Source organism: Molothrus aeneus, chromosome 6 (genome assembly GCF_037042795.1).
Source record: "Molothrus aeneus isolate 106 chromosome 6, BPBGC_Maene_1.0, whole genome shotgun sequence".
Lineage (NCBI taxonomy): Eukaryota > Metazoa > Chordata > Aves > Passeriformes > Icteridae > Molothrus > Molothrus aeneus.
The window spans coordinates 10,577,806-10,605,100 of record NC_089651.1 but is presented as its reverse complement, the minus strand read 5'-3'; the positions used below and the strand labels follow the sequence as shown (position 1 = coordinate 10,605,100).

Below are 27,295 nucleotides of genomic sequence, written 5' to 3'. Positions count from 1 at the left end.
AACAGCCCAAGGTAGCAGAGAGCTGGAGTAATTTCCTAGCAGGGAATTTGATTTGGAAGCTGCATTCCAAACTCTTGTCCACATTTATTTTATCTCCCACATGGAGATGCCTAAGGAAGATGGGGTGTTTCTAACAAGAGAACATCCCAATTCATCTGTCGAAGAGGGCTTAAAATTAAAGTGTGAATGGAGCTGCCTTTAGGACACTTCAAATTCCTTAGTATACGAATGGAATTTAAATGAAATATCCAAATCCTGAGAAGCTTGTGTGAACTCCAGAGCCTCTGCAAATGTTTTACAGCCAGGGAGGGAGACAAGAGTCTGGAGTCTCTCCCCAAAAACTGGCTGCTGGTTGTTTGACCAGGCATAGGAATGACTGTGTATTCCCTGGGGCTGTCCTTATGGAGGAAGGTTTATTTATGTGCCCTGGCTTTATTCAGGGTCTCTTCCCCATGATGGAAACTGATTTCATTGAAATACCAGAGGTGCCCAATGCTGTCCCCAGCCAGAGCTCAGAACCAGCCCTGTGGGAAGGGGTTTAATGCCCATTTTCCCAATCCCTCCAGGCAGCAGCACTGGAGCACTTGGGCCAAACATGGCCAAGGTGCCCAGTGCTGGCAGGAGGCAAATCCAGGGATTGGACAGTGGGAGTTTGCACTGCTCCTGGAATCCCAGACCTGGAGCTGTGCTTCAGAGAGCCCAGGAGATGCTGCCTCACTCAAACCTCATTTAAACCTCAGCATCCTCCCTGCTCCCTTGGAATTATTGCTGCTCCCTTAGCTGTTCTTCCTTAGTACTATTATTATTGTGTTATTGTTATTGATGTTATTGTCACCATTCTTGTAAACTCCCACTCCCTGTCTCTTCCATAGCCCTTTGCTTCCCAGAGGTGGTGCTTTAGGAAGCCCCTCCAGCCTGGGAAGGGCTTTTGGCTCCAGACACGTTCCCAGTGCCCAGGAGCAGCAGGACCTGTGCTGCTCCCAGCAGGTGAGGCAGAGGTGCCTTTCCTTCCTTCCCTGCTGCACTTGGGCTTTTTGAGGGGTCTCTGGGGCTCTGAGGGAGAAGTTCTTTGTCACTCCAGGGCAGAATTAGCCCTGGTCCCACTAAAAGCAGGAGAATTCATTTTATCCTTGGTTTTGGATACACATTTTGTGTTTTCTCTCTGTTGCTGACACCGTGTGGTGAAGCAGCAGCTCCCAACCTTGTCAGTGCTGCTCCCTGGAATAGTTTTTATCTGTAGAACCATGAATTCCCTGCTGGAATCCAGTCACAGCCCCCAGACCAATGTGCAGTTGAAGGTCTTACACCCTGACCAGGACAATTTCCTGTCTCTAGACATGGAAAATGGGGGAAAACTCAGGCTGAAGTGGAGCCAGGATGCAGAATGGGGCAGTGAGGCAGCGTGCTCAGCCCAGGCTGGGGTTGGCACAGGGGCTGTTCCCTGTTGGATGACACCCACATGGAACAGATCCTTCTCTTCCTTTGTCCAAAGTCCAATGGCAAAGGATTGAATAACTCACAAGTGGGGCCTGGAATGAAAATGGATCTGTTAAAATTAGGCAAAGAATGTGATAAGAAAAAATGGGCATCTTTTTTATGTATGAAAAAAGTAGGAAAAAAATGTTGACAAGGGGCACTTTTATTTGGTGTCACCTTTCCTTTTTTATGGAGTGAGCAATCAGAACAGAAGTAGGAAAGCCAGGAGCCTTTGACTTCCAGAGTGGACCTAATTTCCATTTTCTCCTCTCTTTCAAGACAGGAAAAACCACTTAACTGATCCCACCTTTGCCCAGAGCTTTGGAGTTTGAGCAGCCAAACCCAACGGGCTCCAGCTGCACTGGAGGGTCCCTGCTCCTGCCCATGGTGTGGGGTGAGTCTCCAGCTGTGCCCAGAGCGTCACAGACCCAGAGGGATCTGCCCTGGTCCCAGGCTGTCCCTGCCCTGCTCCCTGCAGTCCCCAAGGCCTGAGAGCCAGAGAGAGCCCTGTCCCAAGGGGCCTTTGTCACCTTTGTCACCTTGTGGGGAATGTGGTGGCAGCCCCGGGAGCAGCTGGGAGCTGGGGCAGGGCCTGGCACTGATCCAGGGCAGGGCAGTGCTTCCTTGGGGGGGTTGGCCCCCACGCTGAGCTCAGGCAGGATCAGGGTCACAGATGCTGCATTTTGTGCCCCCTGAGAGTTTCTGTGCCCCCTGGGGATTTCCTGCCGGGATGGGGCAGCGCAGGAGCAGAATTGAACCTGCAGCTCCCGTGGCCATTGCTGGCCTTTGTCTCTCTGCTGTGCCATCAGACCGTGGCAATTTGCTGCTGCCACTGCCACCCCCTGGGGCTGTGTCCTCCTGGCAGCCCTTCCCAGCCCCAACAGGAGCTCCAGTGGTGCCTCTGTGCCTGTTGGCAGTGTTTGCTGGCAATGTGCCTCACTCCTGGCAGGATCCTTTTGTTCCAGAGCAGGCAGACTCCAGAGCTTTTGGGCTTCTCAGCTGCAGGGCTGGATTGCAGAAGTCCCTGCAAAGAAGAATAACCATGAGGTTTGTCCAAGTGGTGCTTTCAGAGCCCACCTGACAGTCTGTGCTTTGTGCTGGAGGCTGTTGTGCATTGGCACTGCAGGGAATGAATGTCCCCTTCCCAGCTCAGCCCAGCAGATCCCAAAGGCTCTTACAGGAATATTTATCCTTCACTTCCCTGTGTGATAACTTAATCTCCACCTGCCGTGGGCCATTCCTTGAGTTCTCCTGGAGAAAACCTCACAGCAGAGGAGTTTGCAAAGAGCCCAGAGCTGTGTTTGGAGCAGAGAGAGCTGAGAGCTGTGTCTGCCTGTGCTGCCCCAGCCTGGCAACATCCCCATGGAACAGCCTGGGCAGATGGGATTAGATGGAGCAAAATCCCTTCATGCAAGAGGTTTTCTCCTGTGCAGATCAGGCACGGGGCAGGCAGTGAACTTTGGAAATCAGCTGATTTCCCCAGAAAGCATCACTCCCATCAGCATCAATGACAGGACCTGTGGCCACTGCTCAGGAGTCACCCAGCCAGAATCAAGGGCAAAGCTTGGTTTGGGTCTGAGAACTTGAAATAACTTGGAAAGAGAAGAAATGACCTTTTTCTTCTTCCTTTCCTTCAGATGCTGGAATTGCCTCTGTGGATGTGCACTGAGCTCTCGCTGCAGGGAGCTGCCAGGCCTTAGTGGTGGTGAGCTCATGTTCTTCTCACTGGGGAACTGGAAATAATTATTAATTATTTTTAGTTTATGGTAATAGTTAGTTTAATAGTAATAGTAATTTTAGTTTAATAGTTAGTAGTAATACTTTTACTCACATAATACCCTTTTACCCTTCAGAAATGTTTTCTGAAACATTCCCCCTTTGGTGCCCCACTGTGTGAGACAAGGACAGAGAAAGTGAGCAGAGGAGCAGCCACAGGCTGGGGAGGGGCAGGAGAAAGGCTCTGTGGGCAAAAGGACCTTCCTGGCATCACCAGGGCACCTGTGGGGAACAGAATGGACACTTTGAGGGTAAATGGAGGTGAGGAGTGGACAGTTTGGGACAAAATCTGAGTTCATCTACAGGGAAATATATCAGGGATATTTCTGAGGGAAAAGCTGAGGTAATGAGTACACCCACCTTAGCCCAAGTTGTGTTTGCACAAAGTGGGATCAGAGGTGAAGGTTAATCCAAAGCCAACCCTGCTCAACCTCTAAATCCCAGGATAAATTCTACAAGTTGCCTATTGAGGGGACTAAAAAATTGTAAGAATGGAACCAGGAACCAAGAGCATTAGGAAGATTCCTGGAAATGCCATTACAATGTTGTCATAGCATCTTTAACAGACCTTTAAGCTATTTTGACAACAATGCATTTCTGTGTTGGGATTATTCACTCTGTAGGCTTTGGGGTTTATTTGGATTTGAACTCCCTCACAGTGGCCCTGACACTGCTCAGGAGCTGGTAGGGAAAACAGAGCTCCTGACAGGGGCAGGGTGGTTTCCCCCAAAGTGGATCCAGCTGCTGCCCACCAGCCCGGCCACGAGGGTTCTGCTTTGGCTCCTGTCTTGTTCCAGGGAAAGAATGTTTTCAGCTGATTCAGATGAGCTTGCAGCAGCCTCATCTCCCTGCACTTCCCGGGCAGCCCATCCCTTCTCCCGCCCCTCCTACTCTGAGCTCCCGCCCAGTCAGGGCCAGTGGTGCAGGGAATTCGTCCTGCCAGCAGCAGCAGGATAGGAGCACTCTCACCCTGGGCTTGAATTGTCCTTTTGGGGGATGCTGGGTACTGGGATTTAGAGAATTCCATTCATTTGGTGGCTGAAATTTCCCAGCCCAGGGGCTCTGGATGACAGGGCAGCACAAAGATTGTTCCCTGTGTGGTGCCTAGATTTGGGGTTCAGTATCAGCTTTGCTACTTTAGAGGAATTATACCTGTAGCCCCCCATTCCCTGCTGAATTCCTACTGGAATAACCTCACAGTGCCTCATGCAGCATGGATATTTCCCACACACAGTTGCCTATTGAACACCTGCTGTGCCAGGAACCAGCAGAGGCTCCAAGAAAGCTCAGTGGGATCAGGACAAGGACAGGTTGATATTCCATAGCATTTGGAATGAGGATGAATATCCTCATCCCCCAGCTAAGTGTTTCCCCACAAAATTTTCTATCTATCTTCTACCTATAACCTCATTGTTACCTTAAAATGTTCATTCTAGCCATGTTCCCGGGGGCACTTGCAGAGTTCCCTGGAATTCCGTGGGCTCCACCCCTGGGCTCGGGCTCCAGCTGATGCTCTCAGCAGCGAGGGCGGGGCCGGACGCGCTCCCGGCCCTGCTGAGGCAGCCCCTGTGCCCAGGGGAGGGCATCTCTCCCTGCAGGAGCTGAGCTCATTCCAGAGCCTCGGCAGCGGCCTCCGGGAGCTCTTTTCCCTGAGGAAAGGGATGCACATCCGTGCCTGCAGGGCACCTGCACTGTGACCCACCTGTGCCAGCTTCCCAGCACTTCTGCAGTCCCAGCTGGCTCCCAAAAAACTCCAAACTTCATCCAAACAAAACTCCATCTAACTCTAACCTTTTGTTTTAAGGCATCTCCGAGGGCCTTGCTTGGGATTGAATTGCTGCGAGGGGAATTCCCTTGGCTTTAAGGCTGCTGCTGGAGGATGTCCCCAGGCTGGAAGGGAAGGGACTGGAGTGGCTGGGACACACCCGGTGGCTGTGTGGGAGCTCCAGGAGGTGGCACCGGGAATTGCTGTCTGAGCTCCTCTGCAAAGCCAGCGTGCAGCACTCCCAGGCAATGGCAGCTGTTCCTTGGGCTGGTTTTGGGACGTCAGGGGGCTCTGTCCGGGCTGCAGCATCTCCAGGAGCCCGTTCAGAGCAGCCCCTGGCCCAGGGGCCGCAGGCAGCCCTTGATCCGTGCCCATGCCAGCGCTGCCCGCGCATCCCAGCGCCCGCCCCGGGTGTGCCTGGCACGCTGCCTGCACGGGCAGGACACTGAGGCACAGCTCCTGCCCTGCAGGCACCGAGGGCAGGAGGGGCTGGTTCCCCCTGGGCTCGGCCTCCTCCCGCCCCGCGTTCCCGGCCAGCCGGGACACACGGAGGGAGCAGTGAGGAACATTCCTGGCAGGGAGCAGGAGTCCCCGAGGGCTCCGTGCAGCTCCGGGCCGGAGAAGCAGCGCCGGGCTCAGCCCCCGCCATGAGTTTGGGCTGTGAGCACTCACCTGCAGGAAAGGCCCCTCTGCAGGCGGGACCAGCCCTGACACTCTCCAGAAGAGCTTCGGCCTTGGAGCAAGGGAACCCTCAGGACTTGCTCGGTTCTCCCTGGAAAGGGACACGGCATCAGCATCTTTACAGCTCTGTAGGAAATGCTGGAAAAGGCAGGAAATCAGGATTATACAAATAGTTTCATGCTGTTGTGTCAAATGCCAGCCAGTTCTACCCTAGAGCCATTCCAGAGGCTGGTATACAAAGCAGCATTAGCAGAACATTTGCTGATTTGCATGGCAATTCCTTTGCTGGCAGCAGCCATTCCCATCCCAGGCAGGACATTTCTCGTGACCCTGAGAATGGCTCGGGTGCTTGGAGCAAGGTGCTGAGAAGGCCAGGATTCCGAGTTTAATGCCCACATGGGCCAGTCAGCTATGACTTGACGATCCTCGGGGCTCTTTCTAACTCAGAATATCCTGTGCTCTGGAAATAAAGAATAAACACTTCTCACTGGCTTTTTAAACCCAGAGGTTTTTGCGTTGGAGAGCACGAGCCACAGGGGAAAGGAGGGAGAGCATCAAGTCTCACCTGGCAGATACCCAGTGAGCGGCCCGAGCAGAACCGAGCCCGGGCAGGGCCCCGTGCCCGCACCCGGCACAGTCGGTGCAGGAGCAGCAGCGCCGGGCTCGGCCCCAGCGTCCGGCCCGGAGCGGCTCCTCCGGCCCGCGGCGATGCAGCCCCGCTCGTTCCGCGGGGACGCGGCGGGCGGGAGCCCCGGGGGTGCGGGCACGGGGTCCGGGTCCCGCTCTGCGCGCGGCGGCCTTGGGGGTACCGGGGCTGAGGGGGCTCCGCATCCCCGCGGGGACCGGGCCGGGAGCGCGCCCCGGGGGCCGCCGCACTCGCAGCCCCGCTCCGTGTCCGCCAGGGGGCGCCCCGCAGGGCGACGGCGCTGAGGCAGCGGCGGGGCCTGAGGGCTCCCGGGGCCGGCACGGGCGATCCCTGCGCCCCGGCCGCTTCCAGCCGCGATCCAGCGCCTGCTCCGGGAATGCGCCGCTCTCCTGCCGGGCCCGGCACCGGCACAGCCCCGGCTCCCCACGGCAGCAGCGGGACTTGCCCGAAGCACCGGCGGGGCTCCCGACCCTCTCCGGCCGCAGCCGGAGCGGCAGTGCCGGGCTCAGCCCCAGCGACCGTCCTGGAGCGGCTCCTCCTTGCCATGGCGATGCTTGTCCCGATCCCTACACCCAAACGCCACCCCGGTCTTGCGGGTCTAGGACCCGCAACCCGCTCTGCCCGGGACCCCCAGCAGACACCGGCAGGACCCGGATCCCCAGGCCCGGGTCCTGTTCCCGGCCCCACCTCAGCGCCTCGAGCCCCGCGCAGCAGCGGGAGCAGCCCCCGGTCCGGAGCTCCGCACAGCGCTCCAGCGACGGCCCCGCCGCATCCCGGGATGAGCATCCATCGCACAAACGGAACGGGCGCGGATCCGCCGGGATTTACGGGCGCGGGCGGGGCGGGGCGGGGCCGGCTCAGGTGTGAGGGGCGGGGCCGGCTCAGGTGTGAGGGGCGGGGCCGGCTCAGGTGCGCGGGGCCCCAGCGCGGCTGCGCGGGGCGGGGCCGAGAGGATTTAACCCCCGGGAATCGCCGCTGGTGCCATTTGCCCCCTCAGCGCTCGGAGGAGAAGGTTGTGTGCGCGCGGTCTCCATGTCTTTTTATTTGTTTCTTTTCTTTTACGCTATTTTTACCTGTTTTTCTCAATACCTCCCCGCTCTCCCTCCCTTCCTCCCCTCCCCCACCCCCCACCCCCTACACCCTCCCCCCCCCTACCCCCCCCCTCCCTCTCCCCCCTAGCCCTCCCCTCCCTCCCCCCCAAATCGCTCCCTCCCGGGCCGGTCGCCCCTACCCTTCCTATGCCCCCACACACCCCAGCCCTACCCTACCTTTCCTTCCTCCACGCTTTCTTCTCTCTTTAGCCCAGTTCCCACCTGCCCCCACATCCTCCTTCTCTTCCTCACAATTCCGCCTTCCCCTCCTTCCTTCACCCTTCCTCCTCTTCCACCTCCCCCTGTTTTCCTTCCTCACCTTGATGCCCCCCCCCCCACCTGTGCTCCATCCTCGTCCTCAATCCTCCGCCCGTCCTGCCCCTGCCCCCCTCTCTGCTCCCCTGCACATCCCGACCCCCCCACCTGCCCTCCATCCTTGGCCCACCCCGACCACCCCCTCTGTCCCCCTGTTCCCATCCTCTGTCTTCCCCCTCCTTCATTTCCCCGCAGCCGCGGGGCTCGGGGCGCCGCAGAATAAAGCCCAGAGGGCCGGAGCGGCGCCCCCGCTGTCCCTGGAGCCCCCACACGGGGCCGGAGCCGCTGGGCGGGTCCCCCCATTGCAGTGCAAAGCACGGCCCGACACCGCCGGGGTTCCGGCTGTCCCTACATCACACTGGGGGTCCCCGGGGGGGAAAGGTTGGGGGGCGGGGGTGGGGGTTTGGTAGGGCCCCCTCCTCAGGAGGGGGTCCCGGGGGGGAGGGGGGAGAAGGGAGGGGGGGGTTGGGGGGGGTAGGGCCCCCTCCGGAGGAGGGGGTCCCTGGGAGGGGGGCGGGGCGGGCCCCCTCCGGAGGAGGGGGTCCGGGGGAGGGGGCGGGGCCTGGAGGGGGGGATTCCCCCCCTCTCCGCCCCGCTTCCTCCCCCCGGACCCCCTCCTCCGGACGGGGCTCGGCCCGGCCCCCATCCAGGGACCGCCTCCTCCGGACCGGGGCCCAGGGGGAGGGAGGGCGGCAGGGTGGGGTGGGCAGAACGGGGGGGGGCCGTTTGTCTCTCCGGTCATCTCTGTCGGTGTTCACGATGCAGAGCGACGCGACGCACCCCGCCCCCCTCCCTCCCCACCCCGCCGCCCTCCCTCCCCCCTCCCTCCCCACCCCGCCGCCCTCCCTCCCCCTGGGCCCCGGTCCGGAGGAGGCGGTCCCTGGATGGGGGCCGGGCCGAGCCCCGTCCGGAGGAGGGGGTCCGGGGGGAGGAAGCGGGGCGGAGAGGGGGGGAATCCCCCCCTCCAGGCCCCGCCCCCTCCCCCGGACCCCCTCCTCCGGAGGGGGCCCGCCCCGCCCCCCTCCCAGGGACCCCCTCCTCCGGAGGGGGCCCTACCCCCCCCAACCCCCCCCTCCCTTCTCCCCCCTCCCCCCCGGGACCCCCTCCTGAGGAGGGGGCCCTACCAAACCCCCACCCCCGCCCCCCAACCTTTCCCCCCCGGGGACCCCCAGTGTGATGTAGGGACAGCCGGAACCCCGGCGGTGTCGGGCCGTGCTTTGCACTGCAATGGGGGGACCCGCCCAGCGGCTCCGGCCCCGTGTGGGGGCTCCAGGGACAGCGGGGGCGCCGCTCCGGCCCTCTGGGCTTTATTCTGCGGCGCCCCGAGCCCCGCGGCTGCGGGGAAATGAAGGAGAGAGGAGGAGAGGGGAGGACGGGGAGAGAGGAGACGTGGAGGAGATGAGGAGGGGTAGGGAGGGGGGATCGGGGTACGGAGAAAAGCGGGAGGAGAAGGGAAAGGCCAGAAGGGAAGAGAAGGAACGTGGACAGAGGAGGGAGAGAGTGCGAATAGAAGGGATTGAGCGGGTAGGGACAGGAGAGGAAGGAGTGTGGGGGTTTGGGAAGAAAGGCGGGGAGGGTTTGAGGGAGAAAGGGAGGAGGGGGAAAGGGAAAGAAAGCAGGGGAGCACGGGGAGAAGGAAGGAGGGGTAGAGGGGGGGACAGGAGGCGAGGCCGAAGCCCCCGCGCCCACCTGAGGACGGCGGACACGGACACGCCGCCCGCACCGAGCTCCGGGTGAGCAAATGCCGGCGGAGGCGATTCCCGGGGATTAAATCACCTCGGCCCCGCCCCGCGCAGCCGCGCTGGGGCCCCGCGCACCTGAGCCAGGCCCGCCCCGCGCACCTGAGCCGGGCCCGGCCCCGCCCCTGGAACCGCCCCCGGCCCCACCTCGGGCCCCACCCCGGCCCCGCCTCACGGAGCCCCGGCCCCGCCTCACGGAGCCCCGGCCCCGCCTCACGGAGCCCCGCCCTGCCCGCGGTGGGGGCGGGACCATCGCTCGCGGCCTCGCCCCTCTCACCTGGGCCGGGCCCGTCCCTCACGGCTGGGCCCAACCGGGGCTGCTCCCGGCGATGGAACCGGGGCTTCCGGCCCGTGTCCACTGGGGGTCCCGGGGCCGGAGGACCGGGGCGGGACTGGGGCTGGCGTGGGGACCGGGCTCGCCGCGGGCGGGAGGAGCCGCTCCGGGACGGGCGCTGGGGCGGAGCCCGGCGCTGCCGTTCCTGCTCCGGCTGCGGCCCCGCCCGGGCTCCGGGCGCGGTCCCGCCACGGCCCCGGAACCCTCCGAACCCCGCCGGTCCCCGCAGCGCCGGAGGAATATTTTCGGAATTTTTTATCCAGCGTAGGCAGATAATTCTCATAGAGAAAGCCCAAAAATAAAGGCTATGGGGTCGAGGTAGGTGGGAGGGGCGGGCGATGTTCTGCTTTAAATTAAAACGCATCGGGAAAAATCCATCTGTGGAACAGCTCGTTTTCTCTCCTGGACTGGCTTCTGTGTGATCGGCTGCGATTCCAGCTGTTCGCATGGCATTTCCAGCCTGTGGGACTCCAATGGAATGCCAGGTGCTGAGCACAAAAGAACACAATGGGAAATCTCTCTGGATCAGGCAGTGTCCCAAAGGTCTGGCAGCACCCAGCATTCCTAGCTGGAATTTGGGGATCCCAGCACAGCCCCTCCATAGTGTCCCTGTGAACCTCCAGTGCCCAGCATTCCTGGCTGGAATTTGGGGATCCCAGCACAGCCCCTCCATAGTGTCCCTGTGAACTGCAGTGCCCAGCATTCCTGGCTGGAATTTGGGGATCCCAGCACAGCCCCTCCATAGTGTCCCTGTGAACCTGCAGTGCCCAGCATTCCTGGCCAGGGGTTGGGGATCCCAGCACAGCCCCCCTCAGCACATCCCGCTGCTTCCTCAAGTCCCCTTTAACCAGGATCCTTTTTTGGGGTGGGAGCACCCAAACCCAGCAGAATTGGCTTTAACCAATTTTGGGGGCTCTCCCCTCTCCTCAGCCAGTTCCTGCTGCCAAAACCCAGCCTGAGGCTCAGCTCCCCATCCCCTCAATCTCTCCAAGGAATTGCACTTGGATTTCCCAATCCAGCTGGGCAGCAATGCTGTTCTCCTCACTGTGTATCTTAACTGTAGGAATTGCTTAATAATTAAAATAAATTCAAAGAATGAAGAGACAAGAACTGCCAGCTCCAACCAAGGGCTGCTCAAGCCCCTTCTCAATGATCTGCTTTAATTAATCAATGCAAATGAACCAATTAAAACCACATTGATACAGTTTTATTCTTTTTAATTGAATTCTAGAGAAAAACTGCAGAATAGGAAAGAAACTTTTTAACCCCAAAACCCTTCTAGGAGATCCACAGGGCAGGGCTGCACTGCACCCCAAACTGAGGAGAAGTGGGAGCAAAGACAAACCCAGACTGAGATTCCTGGGAGATTGGTGCAGCTTCTGCCAGCCAGAACATTCCTTGGTCTGAACACACACCTGAGAATTCCAGGAACCTGGGACATCATCAAGAGCCTTTTTATTAAAAGCAGATTTCCATGGAGAATTAACAGAATACAGAAAATTAAAGGCAAAGGAACAGCTCCCCCAGCCCAGCAGGCTGCAGCATCCAAAAGAAAATGAACAGAAAGATGATGGATTGGGACCATCACCAATCCCAAATCCCTGGTGTGGAATATCACTCTGCTTTGATTTATAAATCACCGCTTCTCTTAGTGGACAAACCCTTCAGCTTTGCTTCCAATTCACTGAGTTCCCAACTGTGGCCACCAAGATTCTGCTGCACCAAGCCCTGGTAGGAACATCAAGTGGTACAGGTGCAGTGTGGAGCAGGGAAAGAATGAGGATTGTTTCTCTTTTCCAATTCCAGTTTTGTTGGTGAGGTTGGGAAAAATAAGGAATAAAAATGTTTTTAACGACTGGCAGACAACACACGTGGGGAAACATTTCCACCTGTCTCAGCACAGGCAAACCATGAACAGTGGGATGGAATCTTAAAACAGAAATGATCAGGTGCCTTCTACCAAGGTGGGGGAGAGGAGGGGAGGGGAAGGGAGGGGAGGGGAGGGGAGGGGAGGGGAGAGGAGAGGAGAGGAGAGGAGAGGACAGGAGAGGAGAGGAGAGGAGAGGAGAGGAGAGGAGAGGAGAGGAGAGGAGAGGAGAGGAGAGGAGAGGAGAGGAGAGGAGAGGAGAGGAGAGGAGAGGAGAGGAGAGGAGAGGAGAGGAGAGGAGAGGAGAGGAGAGGAGAGGAGAGGAGAGGAGAGGAGAGGAGAGGAGAGGAGAGGAGAGGAGAGGATCTCCTTTCTCGTGGGATAGGTGTTGTGCCTGGTAACCTACCTTCCACACCCTCAACAGCAAATTTTCCTTATGGATAACACATCAGAAAAAAAAAAAAAACCAAACCTGCAAGTGAATTGTTAATCTGCCAGGATGACAGCCCTGGGACAGACATTTTTCCTGCTGTGCTCTTGCTCTTTTCAGAGCAGTCTGACCAAGTTTTCCAGCCAGGAGACCCCAAATTAGCACAAAGAGCCACCCCTCAGTACTACAGTTATTTACAGCTCGGCTCTTGGCTGCAGAGAAGGGCCCTGAAAGCCCCAGCAGCAGCACAACCTTCAGCACAGGTCCCCTTGCACAGTCCAGGTGCACACAAAGCACACACCAGCCCCAAACTCCTCCCTCCTGACTCAGTTACCTTCTGGAATGCCACATAAGAAGGAATTCCAGCCTAACTGGGATTCCCTTCTCCTCCTGGCCTTCAGGGCACTGCTGGGCAAAGGCAGCTCTCCCTCCCTGGCCTGCTGGATTCAGTTTGACTCCTCCAAGCTCTCCACCACTGTGGAATTACAACTGAAATGTTCCACAGGGGTATAACCAGACTAGGAGCTGTCCCAAATCACATGAGCTAAAGACAACCCTGCAACCACTGTTGTGGCATCCAGCACTAAATTAGTGGTTTCAACCTCCTTCTGACCACCTAACACAGCTAATGACGGCAGGAAAATTAATTTAAACTAAGCACAATGGGCTCAGTTTCCATTGCCAGGTTTTACAGTGCACAAAGAACTGAGCTTCCCCAGTACATGGATTTCAAACCACTGGCCAAAGCCAATAGGTCAGAAAGGGAAAAGCAGAGCTGCTGGCAGTGCTGGAAGCCCTGATTGCCCTGAGTTACAACAGCTTGACCTAAACTGAAGGAGAACCTGAGCCCCTGTGAATATGGCATCAGGTATCTGTGCAGGTTACATTTCATAAGAAAAAGATCCCTGGGAAGTGCATTAAAATTGTTCCTACCTCTCCTTTCACAAGGCAAGACTGTTTTTCCATACAGCAAATGTTTTTTAATTAAACAGATAGCACTTCACTCAGCTGGAGAAGAAAAAGATGAGATCTGCTAAATTCCCTAAGCCAGGCAACACAAAACAAAACAAAAACAAAGCAAAACTTTTCAGTTTGGGTAAAAAAGAACCTTTCATTCCACTTTTTCACCATTTTTAACAGTCTACCATATTCATTTTGTCTCTCTTCAAACAAAAAGCCAATTCAACTTTGAAAACCGTATATTCTGGTGTCCCAAGCTAACACATAAATGCATTTCTCTTCCCCTGTGCCCAAATACATCTTAGCATAGAAACATCCAAACTCACTTTTCCTGGGAACTTGCAGAATTCAGCTCAGCATTGCCTGATAAAAACCCCAGAGATTTCCAGTGGGTTCTGCCTGCTTGGACTTTCAATTCCTCTTCCCCCAGCTGCTCCCTGCTGTGGCATCCAGGGCAGTTGTTTCCACTGGGCAGGACAGGGAGGGTTTCACACCTCATCTTTCCCGGCACCTGCAATCACAGCCTTTGGGTCCTGCTGTGTCAGCCCCCCCAGGCCCTAAAGCAGCGTTTCCTTCCACCCTGCCAGGAGCTGCCTCACAGCCCTCCAGGAAGGCCCCATATCAAACCCCAACAGCTTTGGTTTGCTTGCTTGTTCCCAGCCCCAAGGGAGTTCACTGAAACAAGGGCTGAAAATCTTCCTCAAAAGAAAATCTTCCTCCAAACGCAAACTCCCAGCCACCATCACTCCTGTTCCACCAGTGAACCCACGTTTGGTTCCATTATCAGATGGGCCTCCACTAAAACTCCAGTTTTTCTCTCCTGCAGGAATTTCGAGGCCCAGGGAGTGGCTGTGCCCAGGAGATTTGCCAAAATCCGCTACGATTTCACTGCGCGAAACGCCAACGAGCTCTCGGTGCTGAAGGATGAAATCCTGGAGGTACGTGAGCACTCCTGGGAAAGGTGTGTCCCCTCCCCTTCCCAGGGGCAGCAGAGAGCTCAGGATAGCAGCCAGCACCAATCCCATTTCCCCTGGTGGTGTGTGAGCAGTGACCCAGAGCTTTGCTCCAATCCAAGCTGGCACAGGCTGCCTGTGCTGGGCTGTGTCACCTCCTCAGCTCAAACACATCGGTCCCATCCGAACCACGGTGAGGAGGGAGGACAACAACTCCCTGTCCTGCTCTGCTCATCCCCTGCTGGACACCAATCTGTTCATAACACCCTAACACCGAGTTATTCTCCACAGTCCTCAGGAGTTTCATGGGGAAAGTTACACTGGATGAAGTGTCCCTGGAGTTTTCCCAGAATCACAGGGACCTTCAAGCTCATCTCATCATGAGTGTGTTCCTTACTCCCAGTTTGGGCTTCCTGCTGCTTCTGTTCCACTGTGGAGCAAAGCCTGGAGCTCTGGGATCAGCAAATCACTGAGTATAAGTAGCAGAGAGGACTGAAAGGTCTCAATCCCAACTCTCCAATTGTAGATTCTCACAGATCTGTCCTTCCAGATCAGGCAACAGCCAAAGGGTGATGGGAGGAAAATAAATGGCAACACAGGGGCTCAGGAAAATGGGAACAGGGTTCTCAGAAACACAGAGTCCATCCCCCCAACCTCTGCTGCCTCACGGGGGCTGGGAGTTTCCCCTCTTGCTGTGAAGTTTGCAGAGCAGTTCCCTTATTTCACCAGCCCAAAGGGAACTAAATAACTCACACCCAGGAAGATGACAAGCTGAAGCAGAACCCCAACACCAACACCAGCCCTCAGGGAATGTCACCTTGTCCCTTGTCCCCACAAGTGTCCCTTGTCACCACTTGAGAGCACCACTGGGAGCAAAGACTCTGCCAGATCTAAAATACAAAAGCAAGCCCTTTCCTGGGCTGTATTTACAGACTTAATAAAATTGCTGAGCCACACCCCCATTTTCCTTACAATTTCCCAACCAACACATTTAATGGGATTTTTGACTGAAGATTTGATTTCATTCCCTACCTGTTGCTGCAGAACTTATTCACCAAATGGATGAGCTGAATGACGAGCTGCTAAAGAAGATCACAAACAATAAAATTCAGCCTCCCCACAGGAATTTCAAAGTGGAAAAGCCTCAGCAAGTTTTTGTGCCCCTCACCTTTGAATCCAGCACTGAAGAAGTCAAAGCCTGGCTAGAGGCCAAGTCATTCAGCAAAGAGTAAGATTTGCTCTGTTGCCACATGAAACGCTCGTCCTTCCCTGGAGAAGGAGCTGGGGAGGCTGCTGGCACCATCTCACCTGGGACAAGTCACTGGGATTTACCTACAGAGCCGTGTTGTAAATTAGATTTCAACCCTATTAAACCCAGGCTCTAGAACCAGGATGTTCAGAGCCCAAACTCACTCCTTTTCTTTCTTATAAACATTTTCTTGGAGAAAAACAATCCACAAATCAAACCCAGGGCCTGAGATGCCACTGGAATCACAGCTGCCAGCCTGGCACAGCCCCAGGGCCCCGTGATACGACCCCAGTGCAGCTCCCAGCCTCCCATCTCCCACTCCTCACCTCTGGCACGAGGCCACTGCAGCACAACCATCATCCCCCACTTTGTGTCTCCCCAGGACCGTGGAACACCTGGGCATCCTCACCGGAGCTCAGCTCTTCTCCCTCAACAGAGAGGAGCTGAAGAAGGTGTGTGGTGATGAGGGGAACAGAGTGTACAGCAAGATCACAGTGGAGAAAAACCAGCTGGAGGTGAGTGTTTTTCTGGATAATTCCTACTGGAATGGGGGGCTGTACCAGCAGTGTCAGCTCATTAAACAGGCATTTTAAGAAACACAACTGGGGGGAAAAAAATGCAACCAAACCTACACAAGCAATAAAAGACACGTAAAAATTCTGAAATGCCTTTTAAGCTAAAAGGCCCCAAATCCACAAGATCCCCCTGTTTCCACTAATTAATCTGCTTTTTACTGACATCACCCATCCCTTTGAAACTAGCTCTACTCCCAGAGCATTCACTGAATACTGTAATTTAACTACAGCTTGAAGTTCAAACCCAAACTTCCTGTTTTGTTTCCATTCAAGAAAAGCAGAGGGGAGTCAGAGCTCCAAGAAATCATGAAGCGCCGCCAGGAAAGGATTGATTCTGCTAATTAAAGTCTCTCTGCTTTATTTCAGCTCTTAGCCCTAAGTAGTGCAGAAAAAAAAGGGAACAAAAGCAATGATTCCCGGCCCAGGCCGGAGGCAGCAGAGCTCCCCTTGGGCTCCAGCTGCCATCAGAGTGACAATTCCTCAAACACTGTTGGGAAGGGTTGACAATAAGACCATATCCCACTGGGAAAGGTGTTTTAATTTTGCATGAAGTATTTTTTTTATAACTATATATTTTATACTGAAATTTTCCGTGCATGCGATCGGAGCAGGATTCCCTCGGGGCTGGATGTACGACAAGGGCTGGATTCAAACAAAGACCCCCAGAGCTTTTCTCCAAGGGCTGTCCCTGCTCCCAGCCCTCGCTGGCAGAGCAGGCCTGGCACACAGCTCAGGAGGGGCCAGCTCAGGGCCTGGAGCCTGCACCATGGGAATGAGGCTGCAGGAACAACCCTGCAGTGCTTTGGGTTGAAGGAAAGGACATTAAAGCTCATCCTGTCCCACCGCCATCATGGGCAGGGACGCCTTTCCCAAGCCCAAGTGGTTCAAATCCTGTCCAGCCTGGCCTTGGACACTTGCAGGGATGGGGAGTAAGGACCCCTCTGGGCAGCCTAAGGCAGCCCCATTTCCATTTCCTCCTCAGTGCAGGTGTCCCCTGCAGCCCGTGAGCACAGCCCGGTGACAACTCCCTGTCCCCCTCCTGTGCCCCTGTGCCCCCTCACTGGACAAGGCTGGAATGGCAACACACATTCCCAAAGTCTGGCTGCTTCCTTAAATCCACAGACCAGTTGGTGCTGTCTCTGAAAGGAGCTCTCAGTGCCTAGAAAGGAGCAGGAGTGACAAACAAAGGGATCTGAACGTGGACATAGGTGAGCTCCACCTGCCCACTGCTGCTGATGCACAGGCCTGGGCTCAGGGCAGCTGTGCAGCCCTTCCCTGGGCTGCTGATCCTGCCCTGCAATGTTGTGGGGCTGCCAAACCAGGCCTCAAACCAGGAGAAGATAAGCCCTGACCATTTGTTCCTGTCCCAGGCACGCCCACAGCCCTTGCCAGGGTGTTGGTCACTCGTCCCCACCTTCACGTTTTCACTGTAGAAAGTCAGCTGAAATGATTCCCAAATAGCTGAAACCCCAAAGCACACTGGGAAGGGCAGGTTTAACTCCAAATAAATGGGCACAAGGAAAAATATCTAATTTAGCACAGGTTGTTGCTCTTGACTTCCTGTTTTCCTTCATAAAGTTATGTGCATTGATATATAACAATCTGTAAATAGGGAGTGAGGAAAATCTCTTCCCTAGAGGCAGAATTAGTGATTATGCTTCCAAAATTTACTCAGAATTTCAAAACTCAAGCAAGCAGCGTAGTTCCTGTCCACAGCAAGTTTGGCACATTGCATTTCTATCTCTGTTTAACTGACAGACCAACCTGATTGCAAAGCAGTGAAGCAAACACAGCTCCAGAGCTGCCCACAGCCCAGGGACAGTTGGCTTTTCTCTCTCAGCACTGCTCAGTCTTTGCCCAGATTTGTGTCTGTCCTTGCACATCTAATGGAAAAAGCTTTAACACAGCATCGGGGAACTCGTGTCTCAATCTGAGAGCACCAATGCACCTCAGTTTTGGCTTTATTCCTGACTGTCTCCCATGGATAATCTGTTTTCTTCATCTGAAAGAGGATGCTGCTGGCACCAGCAGAATTAGGGTGCAGGCAGGGGGGGATCCTGGGTTTAGTCACAGCCCTGCTGGGATCTGAGAAGGGCACTCACCTTGTCAGGGAGGGATGAAGAGGACAATCCTCCTGAGAAGCCCTGGCTCTGGAAGAGGGTGAAGGGAAGCAGGATGGCAAGCACAGGAGGTGAAAGAGTTTCTAAAATGAAAATAAAACCAAATGGTGAGCTAGGAAACACCCCACCTTCTAGTGCTGGGGTGTAGAGGAAAGCAAATCACAGGGAATTACAGTTATCTGGGATTTTAACAGGAGTGTACAGGACAGCTCTGTAAAGCTGGGAGCCACAGGAGCACTTCCCAAAACAAATATCTCAGCAGACCTTACTGCAGAGGTCACTTTTACAAATTTCCATGCGACTGAGCTGTGCATCTGTTCTGTTTGTACTGCCTGCAGACATTGCTATAAAGTACTGTACATTGATGTAACTGAGCGAAGGAGACAATGATATAACCATGCACTGTACAAGAGTTATTAAAATAGTTAAGTTATACTTATAAATCCATGTCTGTCTCTTTCACTGGGTTTTATAAATAAATCCATGTCTGTCTCTTTCACTGGGTTCTCATAATGGTTTGTCACTGACAGTCTGAGAAACTCAGCAAAAGGTCTGAAACCACACATTTCCTTTTGGGTTTGGGGACTGACATTCAATAGGAAGGGTGTTATGGCCTGGATAGCTGTGTTTTAAAAACAGAGGTGAAAATCTCACACATCATAAGAATTAAGTACCAGAAAAGCTGCAAGCTGAACTCCTTTCCTTGTCTGGTCTAGTGGAAGATGTTCCACCCATGGCAGGGGGTGGAACTAGAGGGTCTTTAAAGTCCCCTCCAGCTCAAAGCAGTCTGGGAATCTGTGATTCCATGACTCACAAGGGAGGCTCTCCTATTCCATGGCAAAGAAACCAGAGACAGTACGAACCTGTTTCAATTACAACAGCACTTAAACCTAAAGCTTCTTTGCATTATTCTTTCTTGGGCTGGGCAAAGCACGACAAGGTTGTACAAAAGCACATTCTAACCTATCAGGAAGGGGAACTTCTGTGGCAGCTGTCCCAAGTGGAACAATACAGAAAGAGGGAACAGCATAACACCATGGCACAACCAAGCAACAGATTCTCCGACATTTCCAGCCATCCTCTGTCTCAGGTAAAAAATCACAATAACAAGATCACCTCCTCTGCAGCCTAAACAGAGTTTAGGCAAATCAAGAGCCCAAAACACCTGCCCTGCTGGGTCGGGGGCTCTCTCGGCGGCTGGAGCTGTGCCCGACAAGCCATTTCGAACCTTGCCACGACAGCAGGGGAGGGAGCACAGCGCGCTGAGCCCCTGCAGCGAGGCAGCACCGGCGCTGCCCGGAGCCCTACCTCACGGCCGCCTCCCCTCAGGGCCCGCCCGCCGCCATCTTGCGGCAGCGCCTGGGCCCCGCGCGGCGATGAGGGACGAGTGCCTCGGGGGCGGGTGCCTTGGAGGCGGCTCGGGCCGTGGGGAAATCCCCCGGGTGGTTCTGGGGACCGAAGAATCCGGTGCCGGGAGGTCCCGGGGCCGGCAGAGCTCCGGACGCGCTCTGCTGGAGACAATGGCGGCGTCAGGGTCGCCAAGGCGACCTCCCGGCCCGACCCCCAGGCCCACGAGCCAGCCAATCAGAATCGTTCTCCCTCCCGCCGCCCCGCCCCGGCTCCTCCCGGCCGCGTCCGTCTCGTGTCCGCGCTCCTGATTGGTCGCTGCCGCCCAGCCGGGCTGGGATTGGCGCGGGAGCGCGCGGGCCGCGGGTGCGTGCGCAGGCCGGTCCCCTCCGGGCACGCACCGTCCCTTATAGGCACGCGAGCCCCCACAGCCGCGGACATGTCGGTGTCCCCCGTGAAGCGGCAGAAGATGGAGTCGGCGCTGGACCAGCTCAAGCACCACACCACGGTGGTGGCCGACACCGGGGATTTCAACGGTGAGAGGCGGCGCGAGGGGATCCCGTCACTGCATCTTCTCCTTAGCCCCCTCTCCCGCCCCCCTTCACGGAGAGTGGGCGCGCCCGGCCGAAGGGGCGCGCGCTGGGGGGAGCGAACCACCATGCGGCCGGAGGGGGGCGGCGAGAGGCGCTCGGTGGCGGCGCCTTGGTCCCCATCCTAGGGCAGATCCCGCCCAGGCGGGACATTTTCCAGAGCCTCCCGTGATCTTCTCCCAGTTTGCCCTCGGTGTGCCCTGACCACCGCGTTCAGCTCTGCGTGCTGTCAGACTCAAGCCAGGCTCTGCTGCGCTAATGAATTCGGGTTTTCTTCCAGTGACCTGTCTAGATCTGGGACGTGTTTGGGGTTTTTCCAAACTCAAGGCAACCCGGTCCAGCGGAGGGTGTCGCTGCCCGTGGCAGGGGGTGGAACGGGACAATCTTTAAGGTCGCTTCTAACCCAGTCATTACAGGATTATGTAAAAATAATGCCAGAGTGCTTTTGTTTCCCTTATCTGCTGAGAATGAGCCAGCACACTCCTTTCTGAGAAAGGGAGGTGGCCTTCGATTAAAAAGCCACTTGTTCCCAAGCTTTCAGTGCCTGGCCCGGCACGGACACGGAGCCTGCTCGGTCCATCAGAACCAAGAACTCCCTCCCTGGGTGTCTCTGGGTTGTGTGGAGCAGCCCTTGAATCCTGTCCTGTCCTCACCCGGTCCCGCAGTAATCCCTCCACTGCTTGCCTAATCCTGTTGGTGTAACAGTAAACAATCCCAAACAGCCACTCTCAAATGTCTTACGAGTACTAAACTTAAGGTGGAGGAGCACAGGGGTGGCAACAGCTCAGACACAGGAAAAAACCAAACCCCCAGGATGGCCAAGGGGGTGTTTGTGTGCAGGCATAGTAGGGATTGTAGAATATCCCACAGGAATCGTTGAGTCCAGCTCCTGGCCCTGTTCAGGACATGCCCCAGTTGTTCTCTGGGCTGCTCTTCCCAGTGGGGGTTATTCTTAGAGCCCTATCAAGGCAACAGCCTTACCTGGCTTGCTCCTGGAGGGTTAAACCCTGGTGGAGGTGAAGGTGGTTGTTGCTGCTGCTGGTTCCCAGTGGTGTTTGTAGAAGGTGTCAGTACAGATGCTTTAAGCAGTACCCGCGTAAATTGAAGTTCTGAAGGAGCTGTTTGCCTGGAGTGGACCTCACTCCAGGATCCTGATCATTGCCTGGGAGAGATCTATGGAAAAATAAGGCTTATTTTTAGTACAGTTGCACTCTCTCACTTGGGGTTTCACCCCTGTGCAGTAATGCTGAGGAGAAGGGGCTGGTAATACAGATTTTGTTATTTTTTTGACATTTTAATTGTATTGTTGAAAGTGCTGAGCGACCTGCAGAAGCTCTGCCCTGTTTGCCCTGGTGCCAGGCTGTGATTACAGCCAGCCAATGTGTGCCACAGCCTGCTGGAGCAAAACCTGGCATCATCTGGAACAGGCATAGTCCAGGGCTTAGGGCAAGACCAAGAGTCAAGTGTCTTCCTGGTAGGACAAGGAAATGAGAAGAGCAGATACTGAGAAGCTGCAGCTGTGTGGAAAACATTTAGAAAGCAGTAAGAAAAGGTGCTGGAGCCTCACAGGTGAATTCACCTGTCCTGGCCCCATCAGTTGGACAAAAACAAAAGCCTGAATTTCTGACTGCTTGAAGGGAAGGTCCCCAGTTCTGTGATTCCTGGAGCTCAGCTATGCTGGTTGGGATGAAGCCTGGAAATTGGTACTACTTCTCTCCATCCATCATTTCTACAGGTTTATCCTTTTGGGCAATTTCTGTAGTTTACAAACTTTAAAGTTTGCTGTATCTTGCGACTGCAGCCCAGTTGTTCTGTGCTCTGGCACAAAGCAGCCTTCAGGCAGTGTTTAAACACCACTGATGTGCTCTGTCATTAACAAGTGTTAACATTCTCACCTGGTTGAGCAAAACCCTTCTGATTTCTCAGGCTGGCTGGCTGTTTCAAACAGGCTGGTTTTCTTTCCTTAGCCATAGATGAGTACAAGCCCCTGGATGCCACCACAAACCCCTCCCTGATCCTTGCTGCGGCTCAGATGCCGGCATACCAGAAGCTTGTGGATGATGCTGTTGCCTACGGGAAGAAGCTTGGTGGGTAAGTAAAGAGGGGTTTCATTTCCTGTATTTAAAACAGACCTGTATTTAAAATGCCTTCTTTATATATAAGAAACGTACTGGGGTTTCCCCCTCGTGTACTTGTGGGTTTGTCTCCTGCCCCAAAAGACCTCAACACTTGGAGACAAATTCCTTACACCCATTCCAGATGTGTATCCTCATTTCCCAGCTCACACCTGGCCCTCCTTGCTCAGGAAAGCAACAGCACTATAGGAAAGAGTGTCCAAAGGCTAATCCTGCTGGCAGGCCAGAAGTGGCTCATTTGAACTCTGGCATTTAATGTTAAATGGGCTGTGAAATTTGATCTTCAAATCCACAGCAAAGTATAAACTCACCTTTTTTTTATCCCCATAAATGCTTTTGCTCTTTGTGGTTTTCAGGTCAGAGGAGGAGCAGATCAAAAATGCTTCTGACAAACTTTTTGTGTTATTTGGAGCTGAAATCCTGAAGAGGATACCTGGCCGTGTGTCCACAGAAGTAGATGCAAGGTTGGGTCTTTTCCCTCTGGGTTATCCTGGATATTTGTAAATACAAAAAGTAACCTGAGTTGGAGAAAGATTTTTTGCCTAGAAGACCAGTGGGACTTACATTATTAATAATAAAGAGTATGGATTTCCCTTAGTTGGACTAGAACTCTGTAACAAAACAAGTAGCACTGACCTTGGATTTTCATAATCTTTGTCTTGCTGCTTAAGCAAGGGAAACCTCACACTTCCAGTTGTAGTTTTGCTAATTCTCTTTTATGTGATAACAGCTGCTCAATTTAGCAAGAGATCTGTTTGAACAGTTTTTTCCAAGACCTGAACAGGACTTGGGTGTTAATTTGCTCAGTGCCAATTTTTGTTAATGCTCAGCTTCTGAATTCATTATGAGAAACTTCATTTTCGAAGGGCTGACAGTCCAGGAGGGATCTGAGAACACAAACCCTCTGTTGGCATGTAAATGCTGATAAAACAGGACAGTGTTTTCCCATGGGGCCTTGGGGCAGAGAATTTAAAAAAAATAATAAATCAATTTTAAACAATGCTGCTCTTGCCTTAAAGGTTGTCCTTTGATAAGGAAGGAATGATTCAAAGGGCGAGGCGCCTCATCGACCTCTACAAGGAAGTAGGGGTTGGTAAAGATCGGATTCTCATCAAGCTCTCTTCAACCTGGGAAGGAATCCAGGCTGGCAGGTAAGGCTGTGTGTGCCTGGTGTGCTGATTCATGGCATGCTCCTGCCTGTCTACAGGCACTGATGTTGCATTCTGCACTTGAATAAACAGCAGTGCTGAAAGCACTGTGCCATGAGGAAGTCTGTCATGAGCACAGAAGGTGCCCTGCCACAGCTTGCTGTTGAAATAGGCAAAGTTTCTTCATACAAGGGCCAGGCCACAGTTTCCTGAAATACCCTGCTAAGCTGGCTGCATTTGGCTAGAGGAACAGCATTAATAAAGCAGAGTTTGGCAGCACGAAACATTTGCTGTTAGCTGACAACTTGTGCACCCCATTTCTAAATTAACTCAGGGAATTCAGTAGATGGAACTTAGCAGCTCGTTCCTGAATATGAATTCTGTAGGTGAGCAAAGTGCTGTTCTAAGCCAGCCTGTGTCTGCAGGGTCCTGGAGGCCGAGTATGGGATTCACTGCAACATGACCTTGCTGTTCTCCTTTGCTCAGGCTGTTGCCTGTGCTGAAGCTGGAGTTACTCTGATTTCCCCGTTCGTGGGACGGATCCTGGACTGGTATGTTGCAAATGGAGACAAGAAAACCTATGAGCCTTCGGAGGACCCAGGTGAGCACACTGCTGAGAAAACAACAGCTGCTCAAACAGTTTACTCATAAAAATCCTCTCATGGCAAATGCTGGGTTTGAGCATGTTCTAAATAATCCCTTACAATAAAGTTGCTGGTTTCTACTTGTAGGAGTGAAGAGTGTCACCAAGATCTATAACTACTACAAAAAGTTTGGCTACAAAACCATCGTGATGGGCGCCTCGTTTCGCAACACGGGCCAGATCAAAGCGCTCACGGGCTGTGACTATCTCACCATTTCACCCAAGCTCCTGGCAGAGCTCAGCAAAGAGCATGTCAAGTTAACTCCCACACTCAGTGTCAAAGAGGGTGAGTTTGCTCCTGGGGGCTTGTTCTGACTTCCTTTCTTCTGCAGTGTTGAGAGTCTAGGGTTCTGGTCAGTGCTGTGCTACTTGCTGCCATCCTGCTTTAGGGATAAATCAAATTTCCTAGAGGAAATATTGTAGCCTCAGAAGAAAACACTGTAGCCTCAGTGCAATATCACTGCTACAACTGCTGACACTGAGCATAACTGGATTGCAGTCGGTTTGGAGCGTGCTTCCATACTCTGAACCTCTCCCCGTGGGACAGGCAGAAGGGAGGAAAGTTAATCTGCGCGTGCTCAGGATGAAATTTTACTGAACAGTAGCAAAGATGCTAAACTTGATTTCATCTTAATCTCTAGACATGCCAAGAGGTGTTTGCCCTCCAGAAATTAGAAACTAAGCATACACAAGACTGAGTGATTTGATCTGGTGACACTGTACCAATGATGGCTTGGAATCCTTGCTCCCATTACACTACTTCAAGCCCAGGTTGGATAGGGCTTGGAGCAATCTGGGATAGAGGATGCTTGTGGCATCCACCCTGCTTGTGGCCAGGGAGTGGAACTGAATGGGCTTTAAGGTTCCTTTCCACCCAAATAACTCAAGGATTCTCTGATCCTCTCCCTTTTCTGCCACCTCATTAAAATGCTGGTTTACATCTCAAAGCAGCTCTGTGCACAGCTGTAGCCATGGGTTGCTGCCCACAGGCTGCTGCTGGCCTAGGAGCCTGCTATCAAGCGAGCTTTTGTTAGTTCTTGCCAAATAATCAAAGCCCTGATTGTTCAGAATATTTGCATAGAACATCTCACTGCTGTGGGGTGGTTACACAATTCCTTAGAATAGGCCTGGAATTGCTGTGCCATTCTGCAGCAGGTACAAGATAATGACACACACAAACACTGTTTTAAGATAAACTGATTTATTAGGCTACCTTTTTCTTTTTCCTCTTTGTTCTCCTCCAGCCATATCAGGAGCACTTTCAATCTCACATCCCAGACTATGCTCCTGCAGCAAGTCATACTGAACGTATCTAAAATTTTTCCAACACACAGAAATGGTCAAAACCCAAGACAATTTTAGGAAGTCTGAATTTGATAAGAATCTGATCACCTGGTCACCTGGTCTGGTTCTTTTTCTACTTCTCCTGCACAGCTCAGGCGTGTGATCTTGAGAAGATGCACCTGGACGAGAAGGCGTTCCGCTGGCACCACAACGAAGACCAGATGGCTGTGGAGAAGCTCTCTGATGGCATCAGGAGATTTGCTGCAGATGCAGTTAAGCTGGAGAGGATGTTAAAGGTAGAGATCATGCTCCTCCCATGTACTGCAGCCAGCCTGGTGTGGCTGAGGATTAAACACGTCTGGGCAGGTCTTTGGACAGGTTATGTAGGACAGGCCACCTAAATTCAGTGCACTTGGTAAGCCTCACTGCACGCCAAGAAAGAATTGGTGCCAGGTGTGGGCTATGCCTGCAGCTTGAGCCACAGGACTGGCAGCTCATCAGGATAACTGTCCAAGTCCCTTAAATCTGGATTCTGAGCTGTCAGCAGCAGCACAGGATACAAATAATCTGCAGGTAGTGAGCTGGAAATAAATCATGTTTGTACTAGCAGGCACTAAGAAAGTGCAGATCTGCTGTCAAAGTCTTATGTCAAATTGTGGAGAGGCTTTCACATAGGATTCATCAAACTGTTTTTTGGGGAGGAAATACTCAGTATACCTGATCTAGGCACTTGGTGACTGGCAGCTCCTTGCAGCATTCCCAAACTCTTACTCAGCTGTGCTTTGTTTATTCTTTTTCTAGGAGCGAATGTTCGGCACTGAAAATGGAAAATAAAAAAAGAAAAACTAATAATCAGCATTTCCCTGAGTGCTCCAAGCTGAGGTGGATCACCTGAGGTTCAGTGGATGTACAAATGTCTTACCTGTACAAGTATCATGCTGTGTATGGATAGATTTCTGTATCATGCTTTTTTTTTTAATCAATTTGCAAAGGGACAAATGGAATTTCAAATTTTTGTGGCACTTTTGTCAATACATGCAAATTAAAACCGACTTGCCTTGTAACATGGTCGATTCATTGCTGCAGGAGACACCTGATAGGATTTTAATCTTCAAATTCCTTATTAAGTCTTCAGTCCTAACACATTGAAGAAAACAGTTTTTAATTTCAGGTTGTTTTAAAGAGCAAACACAGATTTCACAAGTCCCTCTTGGTACAAAACCCACCAACACTCCTGTGAGACACACATATGTATGTCAAAATATACATGTGTATCTTATTTGTTTATACAGATCCTGTTCCATGAAGAAGAGACAAGAACAAGTGATAGGACAAAAAGGAAATGGCCTCAAGCTGTGGCAGGGAAGGTTTAGATTGGATATTAGGGAACATTCCTTCACTGAAAGCTGTCCAAGCTGGCACAGCTGCCCAGGGCTGAGTCCTTGTCCCTGGAGAGATTTAAAAACACATGGATGTGGCACCTGGGGACAGGGATAGTGGTGGCCTTGGCAGTGCTGGGGGAATGGCTGGACTTGATGGTCTCAGCAGTCCTTTCCAACCCCAGTGATTCATTCCATGGTTCTAAGAGATCCCTGCTCATACATGGATGCAATTTGCTGTTTCCTGCCAAAGTTGGCTGAGCTTAAAGGGAGAAAAGGCAGCACTGTGGCTCCAGCACTGACAGCCACGTGCTCTGTCCAGACCAAGGGAGGCACTGATCCTCCCCCAGTGTGACACAGCAGCTCTGCTGTCAGCACATCCAGAACAAGCTGGGAGCTGCTGTTCCAGCCAAAGGGACAGCAGCTACAATCAGACACAGACAGCTGGTGCTGCCCTCCCAGCCTGCCCTGGGAACAGTGCCAGTCTGCCAGAGGGAGGTGAAATCCCCAGGGGACTCAGGCCCTCTGTCCTACAGCTGTGGAGAGGGGGGAAGCAGACCAGGCAGAAAGCAGACTGCCCAAAGGGAGGTGACCTTTTTTCCTGTCAAAGTCAAGCCAGCACCAAAAGCTTGGCCCTGCCCCTCCCTACAGCCATCAGACCCTCCACATCCCTTCTCAATTTAACCTGTTTTGCATTTTTCACTCTTACTAAACTGAGAATTCCAACAGAGATTCCTAGAATGCTTTGGGTTGGAAGGGGACCTTGAAGACCATCTCATTCCACCCCCTGCC

At 53.7% G+C, this 27,295-nt stretch overlaps 2 protein-coding genes and 2 long non-coding RNA genes across 4 annotated transcripts; 3 read left to right on the top strand and 1 right to left on the bottom strand.

The window, feature by feature from the left end:
• Positions 1-1,621: 1,621 nt before the first annotated feature.
• Positions 1,622-7,142, bottom strand: LOC136558394 (uncharacterized). The gene is made up of 4 exons (XR_010783873.1): positions 7,032-7,142; positions 5,690-5,836; positions 3,090-3,209; positions 1,622-2,500 (listed from the first exon to the last, which is right to left on the bottom strand). It is a non-coding gene; the product is annotated as an uncharacterized lncRNA (long non-coding RNA).
• On the top strand, positions 3,027-6,198 carry LOC136558396 (uncharacterized). Its single transcript, XR_010783874.1, has 2 exons — positions 3,027-3,181; positions 5,057-6,198. It is a non-coding gene; the product is annotated as an uncharacterized lncRNA (long non-coding RNA).
• Positions 7,143-13,947: 6,805 nt separating the features above from the next.
• LOC136557634 (epidermal growth factor receptor kinase substrate 8-like protein 2) lies at positions 13,948-16,202 on the top strand. The gene is made up of 4 exons (XM_066551703.1): positions 13,948-14,018; positions 15,078-15,261; positions 15,665-15,797; positions 16,131-16,202. The coding sequence occupies exons 2-4, from the start codon at positions 15,092-15,094 to the stop codon at positions 16,200-16,202; spliced, it is 375 nt and encodes a 124-aa protein (XP_066407800.1). The 5' UTR covers positions 13,948-14,018; positions 15,078-15,091.
• A 3,467-nt stretch (positions 16,203-19,669) lies between these two features.
• Positions 19,670-26,188, top strand: TALDO1 (transaldolase 1). Its single transcript, XM_066552920.1, has 8 exons — positions 19,670-19,860; positions 21,882-22,005; positions 22,406-22,513; positions 23,069-23,200; positions 23,623-23,798; positions 23,929-24,126; positions 25,275-25,420; positions 25,926-26,188. Exons 1-8 carry the CDS (start codon positions 19,764-19,766, stop codon positions 25,956-25,958), a joined length of 1,014 nt encoding a protein of 337 aa, XP_066409017.1. The 5' UTR covers positions 19,670-19,763; the 3' UTR covers positions 25,959-26,188.
• The last annotated feature ends 1,107 nt before the right edge of the window (positions 26,189-27,295 follow it).